At 43.1% G+C, this 27,394-nt stretch overlaps 1 protein-coding gene across 1 annotated transcript; it reads right to left on the bottom strand.

The window, feature by feature from the left end:
* Window positions 1–823: 823 nt before the first annotated feature.
* On the bottom strand, window positions 824–27,394 carry CMTM7 (CKLF like MARVEL transmembrane domain containing 7). The gene is made up of 5 exons (XM_018909625.3): window positions 27,194–27,394; window positions 8,211–8,384; window positions 5,351–5,449; window positions 4,239–4,320; window positions 824–3,896 (listed from the first exon to the last, which is right to left on the bottom strand). Exons 1-5 carry the CDS (start codon window positions 27,353–27,355, stop codon window positions 3,883–3,885), a joined length of 531 nt encoding a protein of 176 aa, XP_018765170.2. The 5' UTR covers window positions 27,356–27,394; the 3' UTR covers window positions 824–3,882.

Below are 27,394 nucleotides of genomic sequence, written 5' to 3'. Positions count from 1 at the left end.
GACTTCTCTGTCACTCCAGGCAGATCTGGCCCTTGATAACCAGCACAGAAACTGTTCATATCTGCCACCACTTCTGTTAGTGCACAAGACACTCACATTAGTTCTCCCCCATAAGCTTTCTATGGATGTTTGCACCTGTTCTTCCTTCTCTCCTGCTCCTTTTTGTCCTAGAAAGTTCCTAGTCTTCTTCATGGAGCATCATTCAACACCCCACCAGCACACATACACTTCCTTACAAGTTATCATTATCCTGGTGTCCTGCTACCCCCTTTAAACCCCACATAGTGAACTGTTTCCAAACAGTGCAACCAATTCTCAGCAACAGAAAAGGTGTGCAAGTTATGCAGGTCACATAACCTGCAGTGTCTTCATCTAGCACTGTGGTCCTCAAGCTTTTCAAAGCCACTCTTCCTCTTTTTTGAAAGTTTCATTTCCCCTTCTCATTTTCCCGGTTTCTACCTGACAAAAGCACCATTCACTCTCTAGCTTATCTCAAGTCCCTAGAGCTCAAACATGAGGTTTTGGTTTTTCCACAGTGTGAAACAGTTTGTACTACCAATTTTCTTCTCCCAACATTTACACTTTAATTTTTCAGTAAAAACTGAATCTCTTTGTTAGCTCAAAGGATAAACTACACTCATCTTGGAGCTGAAGAGGATGGACAACTTTTGGGTGGGATAGTAGGAGCACATCCAAACACAACAGCAGGTTTTTCTGTGGCTCTTACCTATTTTCCTCCAGTTACAGGATGTATTCTGATACTCCCCTGAGAGAAAGCCACTGCTGTGGTAGAGGAAGGAAAAAAATGACCAGGACAACAGTCTGATTCTCCACATCACCCAGACAGCTAACAGAGTTTATTTCTAAAACAGCTGGAATCCCATATTTGACAAAGTTGCAGACAGATGGAGCTTTCAGAACCAGGTTGACACTGAAGGAGACTTAAAACACTTTTGCTGGCAGAAGTACAGCAGAGAGGTGTTGAATTCCCTGCCAGACGGAGCTGTCATTCAACAACCCCCGATGGAGCTGGTGATAACAGGAAATCTGTGCTTTTCTTGGTAGACATGCTTCACAAGGAGGATTTGGGGAAAGCAAGGAAACTTTGGCAGCAGAGATGTCAGTCTTCCAGCCTGAGAGCATCCTGATTAGGAGCATCTGGTGGGTCTATGGACCCAGCACTCTCACAACAGCCAAAGCTGCAGGAATATTTTAGCCCTGTCAGTAGGCACAAAAACCAAAGGGAACTGGTAACTTACATCTCTTGATCCAGTATAAGCACGTGCACTTACAGCAAAACAAATTCTTTGGATGATCACAGAACATAGTTCAGAAATTCTTTGGTTGTTAGACTGCACGAAATTCCCCTTGACTTTTTTTCCCTCCATATGGTGACAACTGACAAGAGTGATGTGAGAGGCAGTAAAAAAAAATGCCACTATTGTGCCAGGAGAGGGGGCATGGTTCCAGGAGAAAGTGGAAACAGCCTTTTCTGCAGAGCAAGCTCAGGCTCCAGCCCCAGTCCTTAGCAGGTGCTTCTCCCCAGTGCCACTGTGGTGCTGAGGTCTCAGCTGCATTCACACTGTTTGCAGCAGGACACTGCTCGCCACAGCACTGCCAAGGGGGCTTAACATGGGAAGGTTCCTACTGAGGTGACACCTCAGGAGGTGAAGGAGAAATAACACAGCCTTTTTCTTCTAGGGGAGCAGGAGAGGTTGTATCCTTAAACATCTGTCATATCAGTCCAAATTAAAGCTGGAGTGCTGCTTTCCAAAAACTGGTAAGTCAATCTTGGCAGGAGGACTGGTGATCAAGCACCCCTGCTGCAAAAAATTAGACACACATATATGTGTGTGTGTGTATGTATGTGTCTGTGTGTGTGTGTGAGAGTACCTTCTTCTGCAGGTATTTTCACTCAAAGTGCCCAGGATGAAGTCTCTTGTCACATAAGGCCATTTGACTGGTCCTGTGCTGGCAGCACAAGGAAGGCTGAGCTATCACTGACACTGCTGACAATGGATTCCCAGCTGAGAAGAATGTCTGTTCTCTCTAGCCAGAGAGCCTTTGAGCTATGCTCAATTCTGGTTGTCAAAAGAAAAAATGGCTCATTCCTGGCTAAACATAAAGCACATCATCTGAAGGCAGGGGGCAGAAGTTGAACACTGTAGAAAAATAATAGCCAATATAAAATTAGTAACAATATACCTGCCTGTTATATGGTTTATTTGAATAATCCTCTGTATTAATATTGAAGCGCTTTATCTTGGAGTGAATGTATGTACCTTCATCCACTAAAAAAAGAATTTTGTGCTTTCAAATTGTTTCTGTGTTGCTCTAAATATGATACTTTTGAAAAGGAATAGCAAAAAGAAATACAGAAACTGTGCACCATGAGGAGGGGGATTCTTACCTCTTCAAGTTATCTATTTTCATTTACTTACTCAAAATTTTTGACATTTTAGCAGCTGGCCAATTTTCTGTTGTCATAATTAAAAATAAATTACAAGTAAAGATACATATATTAGGATGGGAGAAAAAAAAGGTGGCAACAAATAGCAATATATGTTGACCTGCCATAAGGCACAAAAAGAATTTTGTGAGACAACCATTAAATTACTTAGCATTATTGAGCCAGAATTTCAGACAAATAGAAAAATATATAGGAGGCCAGAAAATACTTTTTTTTCTTCAGACTGTCCCTGGTAAACTGTATAAACCCAACTTCTGCTGCACCATCATGCAGTTATCCTGACAGAATAAACCAAGTTCTACTTCACAGCTAGACATGATAGGAGAAGCACCAAAGAGGAAGAGAGGCCCATGCTTCCTTTTCTCCTGCAAAGAACTCCCAGCTCACCAGAGATGGATTGCAAAAGAAAAGACAAAGGTGCCAAGAAGGCATTATCTCAGCACTGAAGTTACTTAGAATTTTATTAAGATACCAGGTTGGACAAATCTGAACTGTTCTGTCTGTCCAGGCTCTGGGCAGAGTCCCCAGGAGCACAGATTCCAGCTGGGGCAGAGGAAGTGACAATACCACATGTAAGAGAGAGAAAGAAGCACATTGCTCCATTCACAATGGGCTTTCCATAAACACTGTTAGATTACAAAGCCAATAATTTATAGCAAATGCATAGAAATTTTCTAAAGAATGGTCTTACTATCAAAAAGAGAAAAAAGACCCCATAAAATATTAAATGTATGTTCTTGGGTATGTATTTTCCTGTATTTGGCAAGGGAATTTTAAAAGAATAATCATTGCTAAAAATTCATGGAGAAAATCCCTGATTTCATTGTGTACTGTTGGGGTTAGGAGGAAGTGCTTGCAATGATGTTTTCAAGCTGCAGTTCATAATTTTCGATGCTGGCTGAGCTGATGTTAGAAAAAGTCCACAGTTCTGATAGGAAGAGGTAACAAAGGCTTGGGTCACCTTATCCAGGCACAAATTAGTTTGTAACTGTTCATTTGTAAAACGTATAATCCTTGGAAGTTAAGAATCAGGTAGGAATTTGCAGGATTTCCCTTGTGTAAACAGATGGAGGAAATCAGAAGGAATTTTTCCATCCCTCTGAAAGGAGAACAAAATGACTGTCCAAATGAGTTTTAAATAACACTTATTGCAAATAGCTGGAAATGCCAGCCCAGTTTGAGAGTTAGAAGTTGTCTTTCTCTGAAATAAGCAGATTCTCCATTATAAACTTCTTTGGGTGGGGGGGAGCAAAAAACCTTTGGTTCACAACATTGTTTTGCATAGGAATTCAAGTAGATCTTCCAAAGCTACCAGCTTTGGTAACAAAATACCCATGTCTCTCTCCTCAGTAGTGGACACTCCTCTTTGGTATCCTGTTTTGTAAGGCAGACGTCTTGCACAGATGACGGAGTCACACAGATGCATCTTTGAAAAGGAAGACAAGTGTCACTTGTGTTGCCACAAACAAATTAATCCAATTTATTAAGCAACAAATAAGGGGTGGGGAAAGGAGAAAAGAAAGCATTGCTATGTTCACTATTTGCTAGAAGCAAGTTATTTTGCTCTTGTAGTTATTTCCTAACAGCTGTCAGTAGCTGTGACAACATTTGTGGCGATAGAAAACTTGGAATTATTGCTTTTTGAGTAATTCTGAGTCACAGCAACCAGGGCATTAATAGATTCTCCCAGGTAGACACAGCCCTGTGCCAGACAATATAAATATTCATTTTGGGAAGCATTCAGGCAGTTACTAAGCATGATACTTACTTGTTGACTGTGTGATGCACGAAACCTTGTAGGATGACCACATGCTTATAACACAAAGTATTGTAGCCAGGAACCCGAAAGTCTGGATGAGAAAACAAACAAACCACAAATACTTATGGAGCATTAGATGACACATATTCCATGCATGTATGGACACTTTTGTATATTCAGCTACACATTTTATGGGATTAACAGACCCAAAAAATACTGGGTTTTTTTACTCCATTTTGACAAAAGACTAAAAAACCCAGAAGTTTCTGTAGTATAATAGCAGCTTATGTCTTGTCAAAACTGAAAGACAGACTGAGAGTCATGTACAAGGAGGGAGAAAAAGCTGGACAGCAGCATGGAATGCCAAGTTCTAAACTTCTCACTAGGATTCTGCAACAAAGAAAAGACTGTTTCTAGCACCTCTGATTACTGCTCTTTTACTGCCCCATTCAAACAAGTCTTTCCCTGCTGTCTGCCAAATAAACAAGTCAGGTAGGTCTCCTGGTCTGTTTGCACCGTCAGGACTAAGTTTCTGAAAGTAATTCTTTATTCTGGAGGAGTTGTATTTCAGGTCCTGCTGCTGTGAAAATACTGTCACCCACACTTGGAAGTCATGCCTCTCTCTGTAAAGCCTTCCAGCCAAGAGAAGCAGAGAGCACCTGCCAGAAGTCAGCTCAGAGTCTCAGTGGGTTTTAGCTCAGGAGAAATTATCTTGAACAGGGCTCTGTTTGGGAGCAGGAAGCGTTGAAAGCTGGAAAGTGGAATGAAATCCTTTAGGTAATTTCCAGCTGCTACAACAGTCTTTTGTCAAAAGTTAATTGTCTTAATTCTCCACCTAAACACATTAGTTCCTGTGAGTTAAAGCAGAAGCCTTTGGTTTCAATGCTCTGGCAGGACAAATACCAACTTTAGTGGTGAGTCCAGCATCTGACAACAAAATATTTTTGTTGGCACTGTGTCACAGAACATTCACTGAAATGAGCTAGAAGGTTGTTCACCCAACCAAGACACAGCTCAGGCAAGTCTGTAAGAAAACAGAGGTACAAGTGATAGATTTCCAATGGCCTACTTAATATATATTGCAATTTTAAAAGTGTCAAGCCTAATAAACACAGTCTTACCGCTCCAGCCACAAGTCCAGTTATATTGTAACTCTTGGCTGCTGCTACAATCGATCCAATGAGAAGCAGAATTGTACCAATTAAGTAATGAAGAAACTCCTGAAAAGACAAGCACAGCATGCATCAGAAGGGAAACATATCTGCAAAGCATTTTGATATGTCTCAGAAAGAAAGTAAGTTGGCAGAGATGACTCAAACCCTCAAACCCAGAGGACAAAACGGGAAAAAAAGGGAAAAATAGTCAAAAAGGGGGGAAAAAAAGAAAAAAAAAGCAAAAAACCAAAACCCCAAACCCAGCAACTCACCTTGTGAGTGGATTTTATACCAAACCTCAGTTTCTGTTCAAAAAAGAACAGTTTGGGTCTACTAATGTTACTGGAATAGGATTTATTTACTGGGTATGGATGCAATCCTTTCAATTCAGCACAGTATATTACCTCAGTGCATCAAGTATGCACCTTACCTAAAGAGATGGTTCTGGAGGAAAGAAGGAGCCTAAAGGACATATTTCTCTAGACTATAGGAAATGGCATAAGTGGGAAACCAAATGCTCCTACTTCTGATAATCTCAGGAAGCAAGCACTGGATCTACTGCTGCATTTACAAAAAACTTACATCAACTGAGACTGGAAACCATAGGGAAGGGAGGGAAGGATCAAAAAGCACAGCTGCAATAAAACGTGATGCCATGGGGTTTTCTGAGAGAGGACCAAGGCACCACATTTAAATTCTTCTCTGATATGATAAGTATCAGTCCAGGAGTCAATTTTACCTTGTTACAAGCACAGGGTGTCTGTGGCTTTAGATTTTGAATCTCCACAAAGCTTATGACAACCAGTACAGGTGTTTGGACACTGAATATGGGTTGTTTCTTGTGCATAGTGGGGTGGGGTGGGGCAGGTGGATATCTGCTTCCTTTATCTGCATTGCACTGCCAGCATGAGCCAGGCAAATACAAAGGAGAGGAGAGGAGAGATTCTGTCTCAAACCAGAAGACAGAATGTAGTCCCAAAAGGAAATTTTCCCAAGGAAAGCCCAGAAGATGAACAGTCTACCACACCAGTTTCACTCTGCTCAGGTGTTAAAAAGAGCTGAGGAGGATTTTTCCAGCAAAGTAGGCTCTGAGACCACAAGTTACTTTCCTAATTTGTAAACTTGTTTCGGGTAATCAAAATCTCAACCCATGCGCTTGCCAGAATAAATTATATGCACAAGGAGGCTTCTCTGACTAGCCCATGACGCAGCAGCAAATGGGACATGCCACTGCCTCCTTGGAGACATCAAATAAAGCCGTGTACACAGGCACCTGCTTTAGAGGAATCCAAGGGATGGGCAAAGCTGCAACAGAGTCATCAAAGGCCACATTAAGTGGAGAACCAAGCCCCGGCAGGGCCGGCAGAGTGCCCCTCTGGAGAAATACTTCCAAGCTTTAAAAGGTGTCAGCAATGAAAAACCTCTTGAACCACTTCAGCTTTACTGACTGCAAATCACACCCCTGATTGCAATGTAAAGATCCTGCCAGGAAACTCATCCAAATGCTAGCTGTAGTTTTCCAGACTCTCTCACGTCTTCCTCTTCTGTTCTAAAGATACTTAAATGTGACTGAAAATGAGGTTGTTTGTTTTGTAACAGAGCAGCAACGCTCAAGCATCACATCCTATAAAGCTTTCTGAAGCTCAGCAGCCACAAACTTCAGTGCCTTAAACTCTGGAACATTGAGGAATAATTAAACACACAACCAAAAAAACCCTAGAAGCAGCCCATGCAGAGGCAAAAATAGCACAGTGCTGTTACAGCAATGCACACATTAAATGCTGGTCTGCAAAACTGTCATTTATTAGCTTACTTTACTCCTTTATTTCAATCCCTGCATCTGTACTATCTCTAGATAAATAAGTACTTTTAGAAACAGATAGTGGTGGCACACATTTGAAAAAAAAAGTCTAACCATATTCTTCAGCTAAAAAGAAAAAGAAAAATAAATTTTTCTCTCCGGTTATAAGTGGATGGATGGACAAACTGTTATCTTAGATCTGTAAATTACTTACATAGCTTCCATTAACCAACACTCAACCACTTCCTGGGTTTAAAAATTCCTCTCCAGTTGGCTTTCCCCACTCCTTTGGTCCTTCTTCAGTGGAACTAACATATGTAAGGGAGGCATGTTCTAAGAGGTTGTTAAAATCCATCCCACACTAGGATGCAGAACTCTTGTTAGCTGACCTGAGCCAGAGTTACTGAGGAAGTTCAGGTCTCACATTTTTGGTGCTGCCTGTGGGTTCTCTACTAGGATATGAGAGATGGATGTGTATGGGAAATGTGGGAATGAGGCAGGAAAATCCTGCAGGATATCCCAGGAATGGCCAGGCTGTGGCAATCAGGCCGAGGCTACTATTTTTTGCTGTTGTTTAAGTTATCTAAAACCATACCAAAAAGAGGCACATTTGATTTAAATAGCACTCACAGGCTGTATTTTGGAACAGGATGTAGTACACGAATTCTAACACCATGATTTGGTACTTTAGCAATCCCTGAGCTGCCATAAATGACCTGAGCTAGGACCCATCTGCTGAAGGCTTGATGATCAGTTGCTTCCTTTCCATTGTCTCTTAGTAAAATTATTGCCTTCCATACAGTAAATCTAGATTTATGTCTGTGTAAAGGAGGGCAGAATCAAATCCAAATCAGCCGAAAATCTTACATTTAAAATCTGCTGAGCTGAATGCAAGCAACAAAAGGATTTGCATACAAGGCAAAAAAGAACTGAGTGAAAGACAGCCTATCTTGAGTGAGACAGCACAAGGGAATGGGCTGAGAAAGCCCCATCAACCCCCAGGAGAGGAGAGGATCCAAGGCTTACCGCGAGCGGCCAGCTAACACAAGTCAGCTTCCTGTAGACTCTGAAAATGTGCATGATGTAGAAGAACAGAATCATCACCAGGTCGCACATGGTGACAATCTGAAAGAAGCTGTAGGCACTGTAATCTGTCCATGGAGAATTATTGATGCTGATGAATCCAATCAGCAGCGAGATCTGGAAGACAAAAGGAACATTCAAGGTGCTCACTTTGGTGCTTGGAGGGTCGAGGAGATGATTTTAAGCACAACAAAATGGCACTTAGAAACAAAAGACAAATATCTCATGTAAATAGGATGGTCCCAACAAAAAGGAGGACAAAGGAACAAGCATGATAATAAAGTTTTATAATTAGCTGATAAATGAGCTGAAGCGACCCCCTGGTGAAAGGGGCAGTGGCCAGAAGGAAGTTTCAGCAGTTTCCACCTGAAGAACTCCACTTGAAGATGTCTCTATGTACAACAGAAGGGGCCTCAAATAGAGAAATGAAACTGGATGCCTGGAGTTGCACCAGTGACTGAAGCATGTGAAGCCCAGAGACTTTCAGAAGTCCACTGAAAGTTGTGAAAATGTTCATGTCCATGAACACATGTCTTTTGTTTAGTGATATTTCTCACATGCACAATCAGGGGACCTGAGCTAACAGTTTTACTCTTCCTTATCTGCCACCTACAGAGCAGAAGTATTAGTGGACTGTAAGGCAGTATCAGAGTAAAAAATATAAGCATTTGCATGAACTGATTTAATTTACCTCACCCCCAAAACTTTTATAACTTAACACTGCCACATAAAATTATAAAGCAGTTCTGTACAACTTCTTTCAGCTGTAGGCTTGCTAAGGACAAAAGCTATTTCTTTTTTTTCTTTAATCTAAAGTGACTTGTTTATTTTACTAATCTTTCTGCTTCCACCAGCCTGGCTAAGCTGGATGATCAAAATAAATCTACCAAAAATATACTAAAATATTTTTTTATTACAGACTCGATCAATGCATGCTTTCAGCCACTGTAATTTTTAGTTCATCCAAAGTCAGCCAGAAGCTGTAATGATTCACATTTTAAGTGTTTCTCCTAGACATTAAAAAACTACCTGAGGAAGCCAGCACTTCAAAACTGCACCGTCCTTTCCTGCACACTCATCTTCCAAACTCCTAACCAACTGCATTCATTATCAGAACAATTTCCTTAAGATTAAAAGAGAAAAAACCCCAACGCCAACGCCCAAACAACATAGCTTGAATTCTCCCTAAGTGTAAGCCAGGAGAACCTGCTCAGTTCTGAGTGGACAGGCTAAATACACAGGTGTACAAGGGCAACCAAAAGGTCTCCATGTACAAACTTCACAAGGACCTGCCACCCTCACCAAACTCCATCCACACAGCCACATCAATGTCTTGACTGTGAACCACCTCAAAACAGTGGCTTCAGAGAAAAAAGTCAGTGCTCCGGATTCCTTCCCACACAAGGGGCTAAGCTGTTCTCAGACCCGGTCCAGCTCCATTATTTTTACTGTGGCACTCCAAGGAGCTGATATTGGCCCTGTAAGTGAGCCCTGCTCTCTGAATCTTAATGTCAGTTAAGCAGAGTCATCTGACTTAGCCACTGAATAATAACAACTTAAATAATAATAAAAATAACTTAACTTGAACAATCAGAAGGAGATAAATTACCCCATAAGCTAGGAGCACACTCCAAGTGATGCAAGACAAGCTATTATTTCCATAATTTAAAACTAAATTTAATGAAATTTTATTCTATAGGAAGAATCGACAAGTCACAGCAAGCACTGAGCCTTGCTCTTGGATAAAGGTGGGATGAGGACAACATTCTCTAACCACCAAAGGCTAGAAGAAGTTTCCCTTATTTAGGTGTCTTCACAATAACCAGTTCCCAGGTTCAATTACACTGTAAAAATCAAGAAGGAAATGTTAATTCACAGAAATATTAAATCTGCCCACTGGCTCATTTCATGCATGAACAATTAACTTTAGCAGGTTTTTTACAGTGTACAAAGAATTAGGAGGAGGACTGGACTCTTGAAGTACAACCACCACCCAAATAATAAAAAGCAGTGGAAAAAACCCTGAGTTTAAGCTAGACCCAGTTCTTTCAATTTCATGGAAGCACAGCAGTATTTTTCTTTTCAGTTAAAGGTATAAAGAAATTGAGAAGCATAAAGAATGCGAGTCATCCAAGGACAGAAAGTACATCTGAGGTGTCACAACTCTCAGAAATAAGAAGATACATGGTACCAATGCAGAATCTGCTCAGCTCCTGAAAGAGTAGAACCATGGATGTGAACAAACATGCTTTGCATTTCAACAGTTCTTCATGACTAAAACAACTCCAAATCCAATTAGTAAACAACTCCAAATCTCCCTTCTTTGAATTTAGATGTGCCTCAGCACACAGACAGGAAGAAACCACTGCATGGCAAGAGATATTTCTTTCAAAGATTTACTTTCTTGGCATAAATCTTGCAACATGAGATTTCTAAAGAGTGTCCTCCGTTCATAGGCATGTGATTCTGTTTCACAGGACAGGTGCAAAGGGGACACTCTCAACAGCTTTATATAAAGCTGCACCCCATCTGCCACACTGATGCAGTCAGAGTTTAAAACTCACCTGTTAAAAAAAGGATGCTAACAAATACAAGTAAGAGAGCCACACAATATCACTTGTTCTTTGAAACTGACAAATATTGAAGTTCCTTCACCAGATACTGGTTTATCATGATATACCAGGTGATGACTATACCTTTTTTCCCCCTGGGATTCTGGTTTCCAGAGAACTGAGTGATAAAGTGATAAATATGTAACTGTCTGGGATACAGCTGAACATCTATCTCAGAAGTCATTTGGTGGCACAGAGAGAGAGAGAAATGAATGGCAAAGCACTGAAGTGATCAAATGTTATGAGCGTTCTTTATGCATCTGTGCTCAGGGGAGCAGGTTTATACACCCTGAAAATAAAACCTGGAGGCACCAAAAAAAAAAAAAAAAAAAAAAAAAAAATCCAGGGCACTGCTATTTCCATTTCAATATAGCACTTCACAGGTCATGACAGCAACACAGATGTAACCCATAGCCAGCAAGCCAGTGTGACCCCACAGGTACAGGTCAAGTGATGGGCAGTCTCATGAGAAGATTTCAGTGTGCTCCACAATATACACCTGGGCTCAAGACCTGCATTACAAAAGGGGTGAGGGACACATTGCAGGTACTATTCTTTAAGTGCTTTCTGGTTTCTGAGAACTAAATAAAGACCATATGCATTAATCAACCCTGAGGAGGGATTTCTGGATTTCAGTAAAGTTCCAGTATTCTGTTTCATAGAAGTCAATCAGCTTCAATGAACACCCACTTCTTGACGCTCCTTTGGACCAGATATTTGAAATTAGTCATGAAGTATGTTTAGGGACACTGGTATAGATCAGGAAGTATCTTGCAATCAGGGCAACGTGAGCTAAAGGCAGTCAGCACTTAGCAGTCAGAAAAGACATAACAGAGCCTGCAAGACTTTTACAGAACCTGCATTCTCTGCCCTACTTGGAGCTGAAGATGAGGTAACCACATCCTCACAATCTGCCTCTTGAATACCTTCCCAAGCCTAAATCCCATTCTGATTGGAAATTATCTCAGATCTACCAAAAAAATGAAACACAATTCTTTCTTTCCTGATGTGGTCTTCTTTCTAAAGGAGCCCAGGAAGCTGTTGGTCACCATCACTACAAAAGCACGTGGCTGGCTCATGGTCATCATGTTGTCCCCCAAGATCACAATGTCTTCTCTGCAGAACTGCTTTCCAACCTCTAGCCTGTACTGGTGCAGGGGCTCACTGCCAAACATCTCCAGATCCAGGACTTGGCATTTCTCTGTGTGGAACTTGATGAGACTCCTCTGTCTCCAGACTGCCAAGATCTCTCTCTCTATGGCAGCACAACCCCCTGGCTCATCAGCCACTCCTCCCAGGTTTTTCACCACCTACAAACTTTCCAGGAGTGCACTCTGCATCACCCTCTGATCCAGGTCATTAACGAAGATGTGGAACAGTGCTGATCCCAGTATGGACCCCTGAGGTACACCACTAGTGACTGGCCTCCAACTGGACCCTGTACCACTGATCACAACCCTCTGGGCTGGGTTGTTCACTTTTAAATCCACCTCACTGCCCACTTATTTAATTCATATCCTGTCAGCTTGTCTGTGAGGATGCTATGGGAGGCTAGAACTTTACCAAGATCAAGGTAAACCACATCCATCACTGTTCTCCTGTCCACCAAGCTAGTCACCTCATTACAAAAAGCAGCAAGGCTGGTCAAGCATCATTTCCCCTTTGAACATCCATGTTGACTACTCCTGATCACCTTCTTGTCCTTCATGTGTTTGGAAATGCTTTCTAAGAGGATTTTCTTCATCATCTCCCAGGGGACTGAGGTGAAGCTGACCAACCTGTAATTCCCTGGATCTTCCTTCCTACCCATAGATCAATCTGTTCAGAATGGCACACTTTCCTCTTGTATCTCTCAGGCTAGAGAAGATAGGGAAAGACTGGACAAGAAGGATACATTCTCCTCCCCTGTGCTATAAAATACCTCTGGAAGTGCTGGAAATGCTGCTTCTTTTTAAAAATCAGCCTGTTTCCTCCTTGTTTCTCCTTGTCCCTCACAAAGAATGAGTATCTGGAGTCCACTGGTCATTATTACACAGTAAAAACCAAAGAAAATGTGTATCAAGACTTCAAGGAAATGAATCTTGAACTGCAGGAAAATTCAACACCTTCTTAATGAAAGGAGAGGAATCATGCCTTCATATGAAGAAGAAATTATATACAGAAGGAAGATCCAACTTCCAATTATCCTAAGGCAAATGCATACTGAAGAAAACCCCCTGGGCATTAGGCCCAGATGCTGTTGTACCCCTGATTTCAGATGATTTGAATTCCACCTCTAACTCCCCATGCTCACTCTTGGGTGGCTGCAGTCCTGCAACCAGGTTACAGAGGAAGCTTGGCTCCAAACACGGCGTCCGCACGGGAGTGGGCTGGGCATGATGCTGAGACCCAGAGCAAGGCAGACACACAGCCCTCAGCTCTCTGCTGGCTGGGTCCTCCTGTGGCTCCCAGCCCTGTCACTGGCCACAGAGGCCACAGTACCACTGCCAAGAGCTGCCTGCCCCTCAGGACTCATGGGCTGGGCTCTCCTGCACCAACACTCGGTGCTGGAGCGCACCAGCTCAGCGAGAAAAGCCCAGGCCAAGCCAGAAAGCTCAAAGAACTTAACAGAGAACCCCCTGCTCCAAGGAAGGGGCAGGCAGGAGTGCATGCCCACCAGCCCAGAGATTACACGTACCCTTTTCTTCACTAGTGCCCCGGGGGTAACAAAGGAAAGGACTTGTTTTGCTCTACAAGCCAGCTGGCACCACAAAGCATTTTCTGGTCATGTGGTAGATGACTGCAGTTTATCTGACCCCAGAACAATTTTATAACCCAGGAATCAATCTGTGCAAGTGCTTAGTATGATCTTTTTCTACTGTCCTGCTATAATGGATGTCATAAATAAAGCTCTGGCTTTATTGCCAATACCTACTTCTTCTGTAACATTTGGGCAGAACTGAATTTTCCACAGACACAGCTACCTGCACAAACATAAATCCCACACGATCTCCAAAACTGACAAGAACCTACTCTTAAAGGAAAGCCTAATGTTCTGAGGATAAGAGGCCCATTTCCACAGGCAAACACTGACACAACAAGGGAGAAATTGTAAGTCACTGACTCTTGAATCCTGATCCCAGTTTTGTAATCCTGTTTCTTTCTGAACTTCAGTAAATCAAGTATTTCACCACTTCAGCTCCTTCAGTCACAATATGAAGACTAATAAAGACTTCACATGCACTGTGCTAAAGTTTTGCACCTTCAAAACACTTCAGACATTTAAAATAAAGGTGAAATTTTTGAGGACTGCTAATAAATGTCTTGGGCAAGATGACTGTTTTCCTTTACAGAGTGAATGAAAATAGATGCTCACTAAAAATACCCCAACAAGCAAAGAAACAAAACCAGACAAGATGAAACCCCCCAAAGCCATACCAAATACCCATATCCTTTTCCTCCCTGCTCCCCTCTCCAAAAAGCCCAAATGGACAATCAACAGATGTAACAGACAAGCAGGTGTGAAAATCATCCAAGGAGGAAGCCACACAACAAGCAAGAGGAGGAAAAGGTTCACTTTCTGAGAGCTGCTTTGAGTTGCTAGCTCAGCACAAAGATGAACAAAAATGAGTCCTAGCTCACTGCAAAATGGAAATCAGTATTTACTTCCTGTCTGTCACTTATTTACTTAAAACCAACTGTGAGCAGTGATTCTGAAAGCACGCCATGCACGAGGCATTGCAAATAAACTGTTTTCTGACCTGTAATGCTAGGACTACTTCACTGCTCATCCTCTTGACCATCCCTGACTGTTCAGTACTGCACACTCTCAGTCACCCCCGTGCAGCAGCTCTTTCACCACTCTGCCAGTGGAGGCTGCCCTTTCCCACTGTGGCTCTGCAAGCCCCTGCACAGAGGGGATGTCCTGGCGTGGGTGTGCCACCAGCTGCCTTCACAGCAGCTCACAGGGGCTGGGCTTCTGTGGTTAAAACGTGCTGATAACCTGTCAGTGCTTCCTGCTGAACTGGGCTGACACAGCAACAAGGCTTCCTGCCTCGCTTCTCCCTCCCCTCATCCCAAAGCACGCTCACAAGTGGGCAAGACATTGGCACTGCCAGCTGGCTCCAGCTGAGCAATGGGATTTTCCAGCCCATATGATGTTGTGTTCAGTGATAAAAGCTCAAGACAAGCAGGTTTCAGGGGGAATATTTTAGGTTATGGCATTTCTCTTCCCAAGCAACCCTTATGTATAGAATCATAGACTCACAGGATGTTTTGGGCTGGAAGAGACTTTAAGGACCATCTATTCCCAGCCTCCTGCCATGGGCAGAGGCATCTTCAACTAGACCACCTATCCAGCCTGGCCTTGAACAGAATAATGGAAGAATTTACAGCTTTGCTTGTGTGTGCAGCTTTTGCTTTCCTTATAAAATTGCCATTATCTGGATCCATGGGTCTTTTTGCTTTCCTTCTATTTTCTCCCCATCCTGCAGGGGAGGGCAGTGAGTGAGAGGCTGGCTGGGTGTTTGGCTGCTGGCTGGGGTTAACTCACTGCATGTGGCCCACCCCTTATCTGGAAATCTAGCTGCTGTGGTAGTACAAATAGCAATATTAAAAAACTTCATTGCAGAAAGACACGGACTATGGTTTTTATAAATCCCAAGATGATGTACTGAATCGCCAGGCTGAAACTGCTATCTGACCATGTAACTTTAGGCTCTGGATAATAATTTTCTTTCTCTATAAGGAAATAAAATGTGAAATGCCAACTGAACTGCAGGAGGAAAGATAACATTAATAAGAAGCAAAATTGCCTCAAGGTGCCCAGTTACAGAGGAACACTATAACTCTTATCTCAAAGTTTTACCATAATACCAGGGCATACACATTCTCATGTATAATCCACCCAGCTCTGTGTTATCTTTTAATTTAATTACTTTGACATGCAATGTATAACCACATCCTCATGTTTCGCAGAGCATTTTTTCCTTGAATTTTCCCCTTACTTTATCCTCCCATAAGAAGAGAAATTTTTTTGTCTCTGGTGTTTCCTTTTTTTTTCCTCCTCCATATTCCCCTTTCCTCTTCTCTCCCTCCATTACACTCCCTATTTCTTCTCCTTTTGTGTCTCTCATTCTTTCCCATCCAAATCTCCCTCTATACATGACAATGCACCCCAATTCCCTCTTTTAATGTTTCCTAACTATCCTGCCCACTCTCTTGCAACAGGGCACATATTGAAATTAGCTAACCAAAAATTAGCACCATTCAGGGGAAAAGTGTCAGGGGACAGGATTCTGCATGGTGCTACACCTGCTCAAACACTGTAGGCAGCAGCTCTGGCTCACCAGTTTCCTATTGGTACTACCTGAAAGTGTTTTTCTTTTTCATCCATTGCACTTGCTGGAGGACTGATGAGCCTTTGTACTGCTTTAATGTCCCTCCTCCTGAATCTAAAAAGAGGAGGACCTATTAATAAAATTGATAAAACCTGTTTGATTTTCACTATCTTAAAACTTACCCAAGTTTTAATGCAAGCAATTGCACAGAAACTGTGTCTGCAAATTTGGAGCAAGGGACAGCACTGACTCATGCAGTTTCATCACAGATTTTTTTTTTTTTTTATTTAAGAGCTACATGCTTTTTGTATTTGAATGAAAAAAAGTCAACGTTTCCAGCTTGTGACACCAGCCAAGATAGTAACTGGAATTTTCCATCCCTACGAGAGCCAATCAGGACAACTGTGCCCTGGAGAAATGTCACTGATTACAGCTGGACATTTCCAAATGTTACACCTCAACACAGCGAAGCAACACCCACATATTATTAAGTACATACATCTGGATGGAGTAAAATAATTTTTTAACAGCTTCCCAAATCAGAAAGATGACCAAAGCACAGACCAAGGTTACAACTGCAGCTCAGGCAAGACTGGTTCAGCTAATTTAAGCAGCAATGTTGACTGCTGCTGTAAATGAGATTTCCTTCTTCCAGGGCAGCGTTGGAAATGTGAGCTGTAAACCCCTACTAGAAAAAGAAGATAAAAGGCACAGTCCATTTGAAACTTCATTAATGGCAGATGAAATCAGCTGCCTGCAAGTGCATGGTTCTGTGAAGCAGTGAGTCTTTGGTTGCACAATCATCTCTCAGCCCCTGCGTCTGGGCAGATTTCCTTCTTGTCTGGCTGCTTTGCTAAAATAAGGAGGCTGCCTGGCCTCTGATAAGTCACTTCTCTCGTGCACCACCATCCACAGGCTATTTATTGCAGATAAAAATGGTGGGAGGGTGAGAAAAGGCAAAATAATCTTATTCAGACCCTCTACGAGACAGATAAGAGGACAATCCTAAGTACAAGCAAGTGGTGTTCTCTATCTATTAATAAGAAGTTATCTATCTGCTCAGGCCCAGGCCTCAGTGGTGGAAAAGGATGTGGGGTAATCCCAGAGCCAGCATATGAAGGACATTATTAAAGAGCCCTTGATGCAGGGTGTTAGCCATGATGATTAAAAAGGCAATTCTTTGTAATGACAAGCTGCAATTAAGTCTGATCACAGGGCATGCAGGACTTCAATCCCACCCCTGCCAGCTGAACTAGCTGCCTGCCTCAATCCCACAGCTGCCTGCACACACTGAAAGGCACCACACAATCCTGCATGCTATTTACTGGAAGCCTAGGACTTCATAGTTACATGGCAAACAATTTGCTAAATTCCCATCAGGCAGTGAATTAGTGAAAAAATGAAAAGCTTGTTATCCACGACAACCTCATAGTTTTATTTCTTCTTCTCTCCAATCTGTTTAAAAATCAACTTAAATTTAAAACATTACAACTGTAAAAGCACTATCAGTAAGTTTTTCCAATCTATGTAAAAGCTGCACACATTACCCTCAAAGTATTGCAGCAACTGAGTAACATTGCACAAGTGTCACAATGCAAGTCAAAAACAATTCCCCAAACACATAAAATCCAAGCAAAGCACTATTAATGGCACAGCTGACTGCTAGCAAGTCTGCAAAGGACAGGAACAGAAATTTTAATACAGCAAATGCCCTAGCAAGGTGCCAGCTCTGGGAAACACAGCTGCTTTTTCCCTCTAACTTTCAAAGAAGTGCCACCTGCTACAACTGAAAATATTTCTGTGGACAAAGCCAGAAGAACCCTGTACATTGTAACTTGTTTATTTATTAATAGGGAATTAATTCTCAGTGCAGGCAACCTTATTGCTGCAAAAAACCATATATGCACGTGGCTCCTGCTGTGGCTCACCCCACTGTGGAAGATCATCTATCTTGCATAGTAGGGAGAATCTCTAAATCATCTCAAAAGACTACAGGAAGTAAAAAACATTATAAGAGACTTGAATCTCCAAAATCCCCTAGGAGAAACTGGAGTATCTGGTGATAGCAGCCAAAAATGAGGGGAATTAGTATAACCAAATCTCTCCAGATTCAAAAATTGCACAGCAAGCTGTGATTGATACTTCTGTCTTCAGCAAGTCGAGCACTTCCAACATCTAGGTTCCCCTGGGGAGCCACGTCAGCCATTCTGTCCATCTGGTAAACCTGAAAGTCAGACAGAAGGACAGGAGAAGACAGTCCACAGTGTGAGCAGGTTTGTGTAAAGGGAGAAGGACTGCAGGAGACTGCCCACCCCACCTGCCATACCTCCTTCTAGCTGGATGGGAAGATAAACTGCTTGCAGGAACCAGGCACCCCTGGGACCACCACTCTGAACCATTCTCAGATATATTGCTGGGCTTGTTTGTGATGCTTGCCCATTAAAAAGCCCCAAAGTGAAGTCCCATATTGCCAGTGATGTACCAATATAGAAAGAGCTCATTCCATACCTGTGAGCTATAAAGCTCTTGTAGATAAATTCCATGGCTGTCTAAAAATGGATCCACCAATTGTGCATGGCAATACCACCTACGCAGAAGGAGCCCACACTGGCTGGCCAACCAAGCCTGGCTGCTAGAAGCCCAGGGTACATTGTGTATATTTACAGGCAGCAAAGTTTCCAGCATGTTCCTGGACATCCAACACGTATCTAGCAGCACAGAGCCAGTTAAAACTAAGATAGGAACATACAGCACAAAACCCAGTACCCCAGGGCAACAATCATTCTAGTTAAGCTATCAAATTAGATGCATGAAAAAACAAACAGCAATCTCATCTTGCTGGAAGTTGTTGCTGAGATCAAGGGATACCATGTGAAGGGCTCAGTGATGTCTCATGCCTCTGCCTGCCAACCCTCAGCCAGCAATCTGCTCATCACTCCCCCTTAGAGATGCAGCCCCTTCTCACTGTCTGAGGCATTTAGTGCTTGACTGATTCAGATCTTCAGTTGACACCTGCCATCTCTCTCCCTGCCTCAGAGATCACCACACTGACATCTGGCAGTCACAGACAGCACAGACAGCAGTCACAAAGTTGTTATCTATCATCTCCAGCAGGGGCTTTGCTAAGCCATGGAAACAGAGCCTTGAGCGAGGTCTCCTTGAAGAAGAGGAGGACTCATTTTCATCACCAAGTTTATGTTGTTAGCTGTGCTGGCATATCATGATTTTCATCAGGAAAACACTGGAGAGAGTTCCTGAAAACATCAAGACAAAGCCCAGATGAACTGGCATCATCACAGCCTGGCTGCCGGACCAGGGCGGGTCCTTGCACACCACAGAACAATCTTCTCTAAGTGTGAATACTCGATGCTTAGCAAGGTGCCAGAGCAGTGAAGGGCAATGAAAGAGGGGGAAAAATGAGAATTGATGAGATTCCCCCGTAGCACGGCTGCAGCTGGCAGCTTTCAGTGAGTTCCTGGAGACTGACAGGCCTCTCCAGCAGGCTGGGACAGCGCTCCTGTGTCTGCTAGGAAGTTGGATACTCAAGCAATTGCCAAAAGGCTCAACAAGCCAGCAGGTGAGAAGCAGCAAGTGGGGACTGTGCTTTTCCCAAACAAAGAAAAGAGCTCTTGCAGAGCACCATTACAGACTCAAGGAAAATAGGCCAAATCAGTCTGCAGCTCTGCAGCTGCTGATGGTCATCTCATGTTAACAGCATACTTTTTGCCCAGCTGTCAGCACTTGTGTTTTGAACTCACTGGTGGTACTCCTAAAAAACAGAAACAAAACAACAAACTGCCAAAAATATTATAAGAAAATTCCCCCTGAAGCAGCTTCTCAGTTTTGTCATCATCACACTCCCATTTTCCTTAAGGGAAGCTGTGAGCAGAAGAGGAAGCCCCGAGCATTGCAGCTGCTGCTATTGTTGCAGGAACAGCAGCCAGGTTTGTTTTGGCTTTGAAAGCTGCAGACACCTAGCTTTGACCAGTGAGGCACATCTGTCCTTGCCATTACATTCATCAAATGACCATCATCACAGGCCAGGGAGTTGTTTCAGCCACAATGACCCCTTCAGGAATCTCAGTTACACAAAGGAGAGGAAGCTTACAGATGGGTGAAGGGAAATCACAGCAACTTCAGAGTCTGAGCTCTGTGTACAGAAAATAGCAATTTCTGGTTGCTGTATACTTTACATATGACCACAAAATAGGAGGACAAAGCCACAGCACACACGATATGACAACAGCACAAAGGGGACAGCTCACTCAGGATTGAGTGAACACCTCAGAGGGACTCCCCAGGGAGGGCACTGGAGGAAACACTTACTCACAGAAGGAAACACTGTCTGCCTTTGGGGAACAATGCCCCACTAAGGCAGAGCAGGTACCAGAGCCTCAGGGTCAGGTGTGCTTCTCTCACTGATGGCTTCTACTGGATCCCAGGGAGACACAACAAATTGTCCCAGCCCCTGCAGTCCTGGAGCCCAGTGGAGGATGCTTGGCAAGGTGCTCTTTGTCATGTACAGGCTCTGAGCAGATGGAGACCCAACTAGTAAACAAGGGATCCACTGGGCTCTGTCACTCTGGGGCAGGAGAGGAGGATGTTCAAAGGGACACCAAACCCAAACAAAGTCAGGACAGGAAACACACTGCTCTTGCACATCTTAAAAGGAACTTGCAGAGCAGTAAGAATCCACATTTTTCACCACATCTTATCCACAGAGACCATGTCACCTAAGATTTTTAAACACCACCTTAAAATTTAACTTCCCATAGAAAAAATGTGCTAAGAAACCACTGCCAATACTTCACTCTGCTCCTTCAGGCATACTAAACACATCTCAGGTGATGTGGTAAATTCCTATGCTTCATTTCCCTTTTTTTGTTATTTCAGAAAACGTTATTTGTTGACCCCTGTTCAATCACCTCTGCAGAAAGAATCACCTCTACATGCACACAAGACTGCTAATGAACGTATTGCAACAAATCCAAATGGATGCAACAAAAAAGCAATGAGAGATGGCTCCAACTCTGAGCTTTTAGAAAGCCTCTTTTAATAAATAAAAAATAAAACATTTACTAACACATTCAGAGCAGAGATATCTTAGTGTTTAATAGTGACTATAAATGCCTTGGAGTTGATTTTTTTAGCCTTCTAGAGCAGTTTTGACATCAGAAAAATTACAAGTTTCTTTTTTTTTTTTTTTTTCCCTGAAAGAGGCATATAGAAAGTAAAACAGATGGTACAAAACCTTCCCCTGCCCAAGAGAAAAAGGACTACATTCTCAGCTTGTGGTTTGAAACACATGGAACCTCTTCAAGATTATGTACTTCCTGCTCTTCCATGCCAGACACTTGCTCTTGCGCACAGCAGCCTCTGTGGCTGCACAGCTCCCTAAAAACACTTATGGAAAAAGAAAACCAGAGAGCTGAAGTAAAGCTCCATTAGTTCCCTGGTACTGTGTAACCTGGTCACTGCAGCTGAGAACAGCTGCATGGAGACAAGACAGAGGGGGAGAATTCCTTAAAATGGTGTTGCTTGTGGAATTTCCCATCATCAAATAAAAGTGTGTCAGCCTCCCAGCAAGCACTCCCTGGTTAATATGCAGAGAACACGGTGTTTGCTTCCAGCTGTTACGCAAACACCTGGAGAGAAAAGATGGCCACCCAGAGCAGCAGCATGTTAAAAACACCACTGGCTGAGGCAGCCAGCTCTGTGTCCTCAGAGGGGAAATAGCAGCACCTCCCAGTCCTACTGGGCTTAATTACTAAGCTTGGACATTCCTTACTCGAGTGCTCCAGCTTACTTTGGAGCCATCTAAGACTCAGATAATTTTTTTCTTTCTCTTTGTTCACCATGCCCAGCAAGGTCCTTTTACTGCAGTTCCCAGCAGAACAACAAAAATGATGAGCAGCTACAACAGCTCTGACCTTGGCCTCAGAAAATGTGTCTCATTGCTTAGCCAGTAGTTCATCTTGCACATCTTTGGGGTGATTTTCCACAGTCCCCCAGAAAGCAAAATCTGTACAGGACTCACAGACAGGTTTACAATTTCAGCACCTCTGCATATCACCAGAATGCCTCTCTCCTGACTGAACAGCTTTATTAGAATGAAGGCAAAATCATGTCACTGACACACTGCTGCACAGAATTAGATGCTTTACTTCAATCACCTCCTTGGACAGAGAGATGTTTCAGTCTCAAGATCAAGTTAAAAGACTGAGTAGCTCTCAAATAATTCCAAGCAGCACTTGCTTTTGTGAATTTCTTTTTCTTGCATCAATGATTTTAATCAGGAATTGTTTTCTTGCACTAACAGATTTGGCTTGCTTTTCATATTTTAAATTCTTCTGAATATAGCTTTCCAGTAAATTTGGAAACACATTCAGAAATGGAACTTGGCTACAGCAACCTAACTACCAGCATTCTCTAGCCTTCAGTGTTAGATGAAAGAATATTCTCTCGAATATTATTATGCAACTATATGTTAGTACACAAATAACCCGGAGAGGTTTCAGCACACTTCAAAGTTGCTCAGAATTACAGACTGTCTTGTTGGCCATTCACTTGTCAAGTATGTCATTGCTTTTGTCAAGGCATACTTTGGAAATTAAATAGATTCTCTGTAGAAAAGCTTTAGCTATTGCTTTAGCATTTTTAACAAGTTAAAATGACGTTGTTAAGTCAGCTTTTACTGAGTTTATCCTTTTTTCACATTACAATTGCTTGTAAATCTTTTCTTCAGCCTTGAGAAGGTAATTTTGATTTTCGTGTTTTCTGTCTTGTGAAACTGATGGCTCATATTGAGCTGACAGAATCAGCACTGGATTTAGCTTAAAGCAGCCTGTGTTCTGAGGCTGTGCTTACTCTGTCAGAGCTGTAACAGCAACAGTGGAATCATTATGGGAACAAAGGCCTCCAGTCTGAGCTGTGAGCAGAGTTAGCTTGGCCCAACCTGGGGGAGCTGAAAGAGAGGCAAAGGTGGCCACGGGTCACTCTGCACCTCTCAGGGAAAAGGAGTGGTCCAACCACAGTTTGAGAAGCCTTAAAGACCTACACAACCATGTGCTGTGCCATGATGGCTCTCCTCCATGTGAGCTCTCAGCTCTTCTTTCCTCTCTTCAGCCTATATGGCCACACTCCTGCACAGCTCTGCAGCAGGCACTTTGCACAGGTGACACGATCACTCCTACCGAGTGCCTAAGAGAGGGGGACACCTACACAGGCTCCCCTGTCTAACATGGGCTGTGCTGAAACCACTGGACCTCGTCCAGTACAGCGTCAGTGGCATCCTCCAGACTTCAGCTGTAAAAATATAAAAAGCAAATGAGAGCTCCAGGACAAATTCGGTGGAACAAGACTTGTTACACTCTATCAACACTGGCACTCGAGCCACCCTGGTGACAATACAAAAGCACATTTATACCACTGACCCTAATGGCACAGGATGCCTCAAAAAACTCCCAAGAACCCACCTTGAGAACTTGCCAAGCTAAGCAACATAGGATCCTACAAAGGCTTACAATAAAACAAGCCAGCAGTAGCACAGAATTAGATGTTTTACTGCAATCACCTCCTTGGACAGAAAGATGTTTCAGTCTGAAGATCAAGTTAGAAGACTGAGTAGCTCTCAAATAATTGCAAGCAGCACTTGCTTTTGTGAATTTCTTTTTCAAGAAAAAGAAACAAACACAAAGCAAGTGTGCCTCAACCAAACCAGCACAGCTCATGCAGAATACTGGAGAGTGTCACCTGTGTCAATTTTGGCAAGCTGGCAAAAATTTGAGTCATTCAAGTCAGTTTCTCTGCTCTAAGTGTATTGTGCACACTGATACACACCCACTCACACATTTGCTTAGTACACTGCTGCTACAGAACCAAGGTGGCCACAGCGGGATCCTCCACATATCCCTAAGAGGTCTTGGCACAACAGCAAATACCAAAAAAAAAAAAAAAAAAAAGAGAAGGAAAGGAAAGAAAAAGCAAAATCTGCATGAACAACATCAAGTTAAACAAGCTGGAGCAAGTTAGATGTTGAAATACTCTTCAATTTCCTGTCAAGATCAGAATGTCAGTTCAGACTGGATTTTGAAAAGAGCCCCAACTAAGGTTAATAACAGTCACATATGGAAAAGCAGCTTTCAAATGGTCTTACTGCCACACAACATACAGAAGTCTGCATAACTATGTTTTCTCCTCCATTTTATTTTCAACATATTTATAGACTATTCCCCAGGCCATGAAGTCAATGCATAAAATACACTGTCTTTTCAAAGCTATAATCATTCTGCAAGGTTAAAGAAATTCTCAAGTGAAAAAAGTAAAGGAACTTGCATAGGCTTAAAGGCAAGAAACACCTTTTTTTCTTAATTTCATTCTATGCCAGACACCAAAGCACCCAGAATTTCAAGAGAAATCACTGGTGACACCCAAAACTGGCAACAATTCAGGCTGCACAATCTCTTCAATAATCCTGAGGTTTAGTCCTTCTGTTTTACAGCAGAACAGCTCTAGCAGTATCTTCTATTTTCTTCCTGTGATTTCCATAGCATGTTGTTGCCATATATTAGATTAATGTCACTCACATACACACACAATCGTTGGGGGTTTTTATCTTGCAAGCACAGCAAACAGCCCTCAACATTACACTAAACGATGAAATGCTTCTTTCCTGCCCTCTGTAACATCCTCTACTTCTTGGTAAAGGGAACTGAGGAAGAAAGAGAAAATAAAACTTGTAGCATTTCCTCTCCACAGCCACAACCACAACCACTCAGAGGCCCAGCACACAATTTAATGTGATATATATCTAGCCCAAATGACCTTGCCTTTTCCCTTTCCCAGCATAAGGGTTCCCTTCTCAGTAAGACTACAGCCACCAACCACACCTACACTAGTGCAGGAATGCTTACAGATTTAGCATGAAGAAATCTTTACCAGAAAAAGTTACTGCCAACATTTTGTACTAGGAGAACTGAATGCTCACACAAATGGAGCTGTGGGGATAAATACAGTCTGAGAAGAGATAAAAGAGAATTGCAAAAATATTTAGGTCTCCCTATTTTATTGAGAGCAGGAGTATATCTAGCACCAATGTATCATTGTTATTTCTACAGGACAAACATTTGGTTTTCTTATGGAATTACTTGAGAAGGTGCTATTGTGATATGTGATATTGCAAGAAGTTCATTTGCCCAAAGTTCCTTGAATACCTGAGGTAACTCCTACTGATGTTTACAGGCAAGATGAAAAGCACAAAAATATAAGAAGGTGAAGCTGAAAGAGTGCAGAGAAAAAATAATGTAGATTATTTTAATTTCTGTTAGTCACCACAGAAAGCCACTTGCTCAAATTTGAATGAATTTTAGATTGAACGGCATTGATAAAATATGACTTTATGCAAAGTATGTGAAGCATTACATAAAAATTAGATAGATTTACGTGCAGCACATGAAAATATGTAAAGCATGTAAAGAATGCACCCACTTAATACTCACACCAGAAACTGACATTACAGCACCAATACACATGCTGTGGCAGCCTTAGGAGTCACACCTCAGAGCTGTAGAGACACCAGAGCAGCACCGAGGGCAGAGAGGATGAGTTATTTCTAGTCCATAAAAGGAACTGTTCTTTCCACAGTGGTGAAAGCAAATAGACTTTCAAGTTATCAGCAGAGCACAAGCCTACTGTTTTAGGGCTACAGGTTCAGTTGCAATGTAGACACATGCTCACTTGTCTCCTGCAAAGATTCTCCTCAGTGAGGGGAAAGATCCACCCAGCGGTTTGGGAAGAACCCAAGCCAGAAGAAAGCAGCAGACAACTCTTACAACTCTTTGTGCTCCTGCTGCACAGAATTCATAGTGAGGGACAGCTCCGAGGGCTCAAGAGCGCAGGCAGATGCTCAGCAGGTAGAGGCAGGCATGACCAGTCATGGTCAACTTCATCTCCTGCTACTGAGGGTCATTTCTAAGAGCAGCTGACAGCTAATAATAAACTGGAAGAAACTGGGCAGCCTTTAAAGAGAAAACTGAAGATTTGGTATTAGTACTCAGTAACTTAGAACAAAATGAATCTTAACTTCGAATGTCAGTTTAGAAATCTGGGTGCTAATAATCTACACAACTTTTGAAAAATGACTGGACAAATACAGGCGGGGTAAAGAAGGCACTGGGAGCTTACAAAAGACGAAGGCAACAACTCCGGGATAAAACTCTGTCAAGGCACAAGTTTTTGCAGGGTGAAAAAGTACGTGTGGAGATATCTGTACATGATGTCTTTCATGCTCTTTCCTGGGCATTATCACTGCCACTACTGTAATTAAGCTGACAAATCACCCCACAGATAATTATGGGCCATAAAAATGAGAAAGAGCTTATCCATCTGTTAATTTTCTCCACATCTGCACGGAGCTGAATTTCATGCACTCACTTAAGGCATCAGCTCAAATCCTGGCAGCGTTCCACCATTGACTGCTTTTGAATTTCAGCCATACATCTCCCACATCCCTGCCCGTGCCACTGGGTCACTGCTGGAGGTCTCTGACAGACAGGGCACGGAGCCAGCTGGAGCTGCAGCCTCAGCTGTGATGCCCACCTCTACCAGATCGCTGTCTCCTAAAAGCTTACCCACACTACGGAATGAGGTGCTGCACTGCACGATGTCCCCGCGCATCACGGCGCTATCGCTGATAATGGCAAAAAGTTAACAGTGCTACTACTTTGGGCTCGCACACGTCCGAGGGGTCAGAATAGCTAATTTCTGCATTAGGAAGAGGCAAAGGCAGCTTCCGACAGACCCTCTGCCAGAGGAACGTGGATTTTTCGTCCCGCGGGGAGCTGCGAGAGCTGAGGGGCCAAACCCGCGCGGAGCCGCGGCCCCAGCGCTGCCCGACGGGCTCTCCGGGAGCCGTCCGGCCGGGATGGGCGCGATTCCCGCGGGCTGCGAGGGCCCCAGAGGAGCCCCGGCAGCGGCCCCAGCCCCGCTCGCCCCTTACCATCTGGGCCACCTTCAGCATGCCGGCGCAGGAGCGGAAATAGCCGCCGTCCATGAGCTCCGCGTCCGAGCCCGCCGAGGAGGAGGCGACGGTGACGGGCGGCGGGGCGGCGGGCGCCGCGCTGCTGACCCCGGTGCGGATCACTCGCGCCCCGTGCGACATGGCTGCGTCCGCGCTCCCCTCGGCCCGGCACGGGGAACG

Source organism: Serinus canaria, chromosome 2 (genome assembly GCF_022539315.1).
Source record: "Serinus canaria isolate serCan28SL12 chromosome 2, serCan2020, whole genome shotgun sequence".
Lineage (NCBI taxonomy): Eukaryota > Metazoa > Chordata > Aves > Passeriformes > Fringillidae > Serinus > Serinus canaria.
The sequence above is the reverse complement of the archived record's forward strand: the minus strand, read 5'-3'. Positions and strand labels throughout refer to the sequence as shown.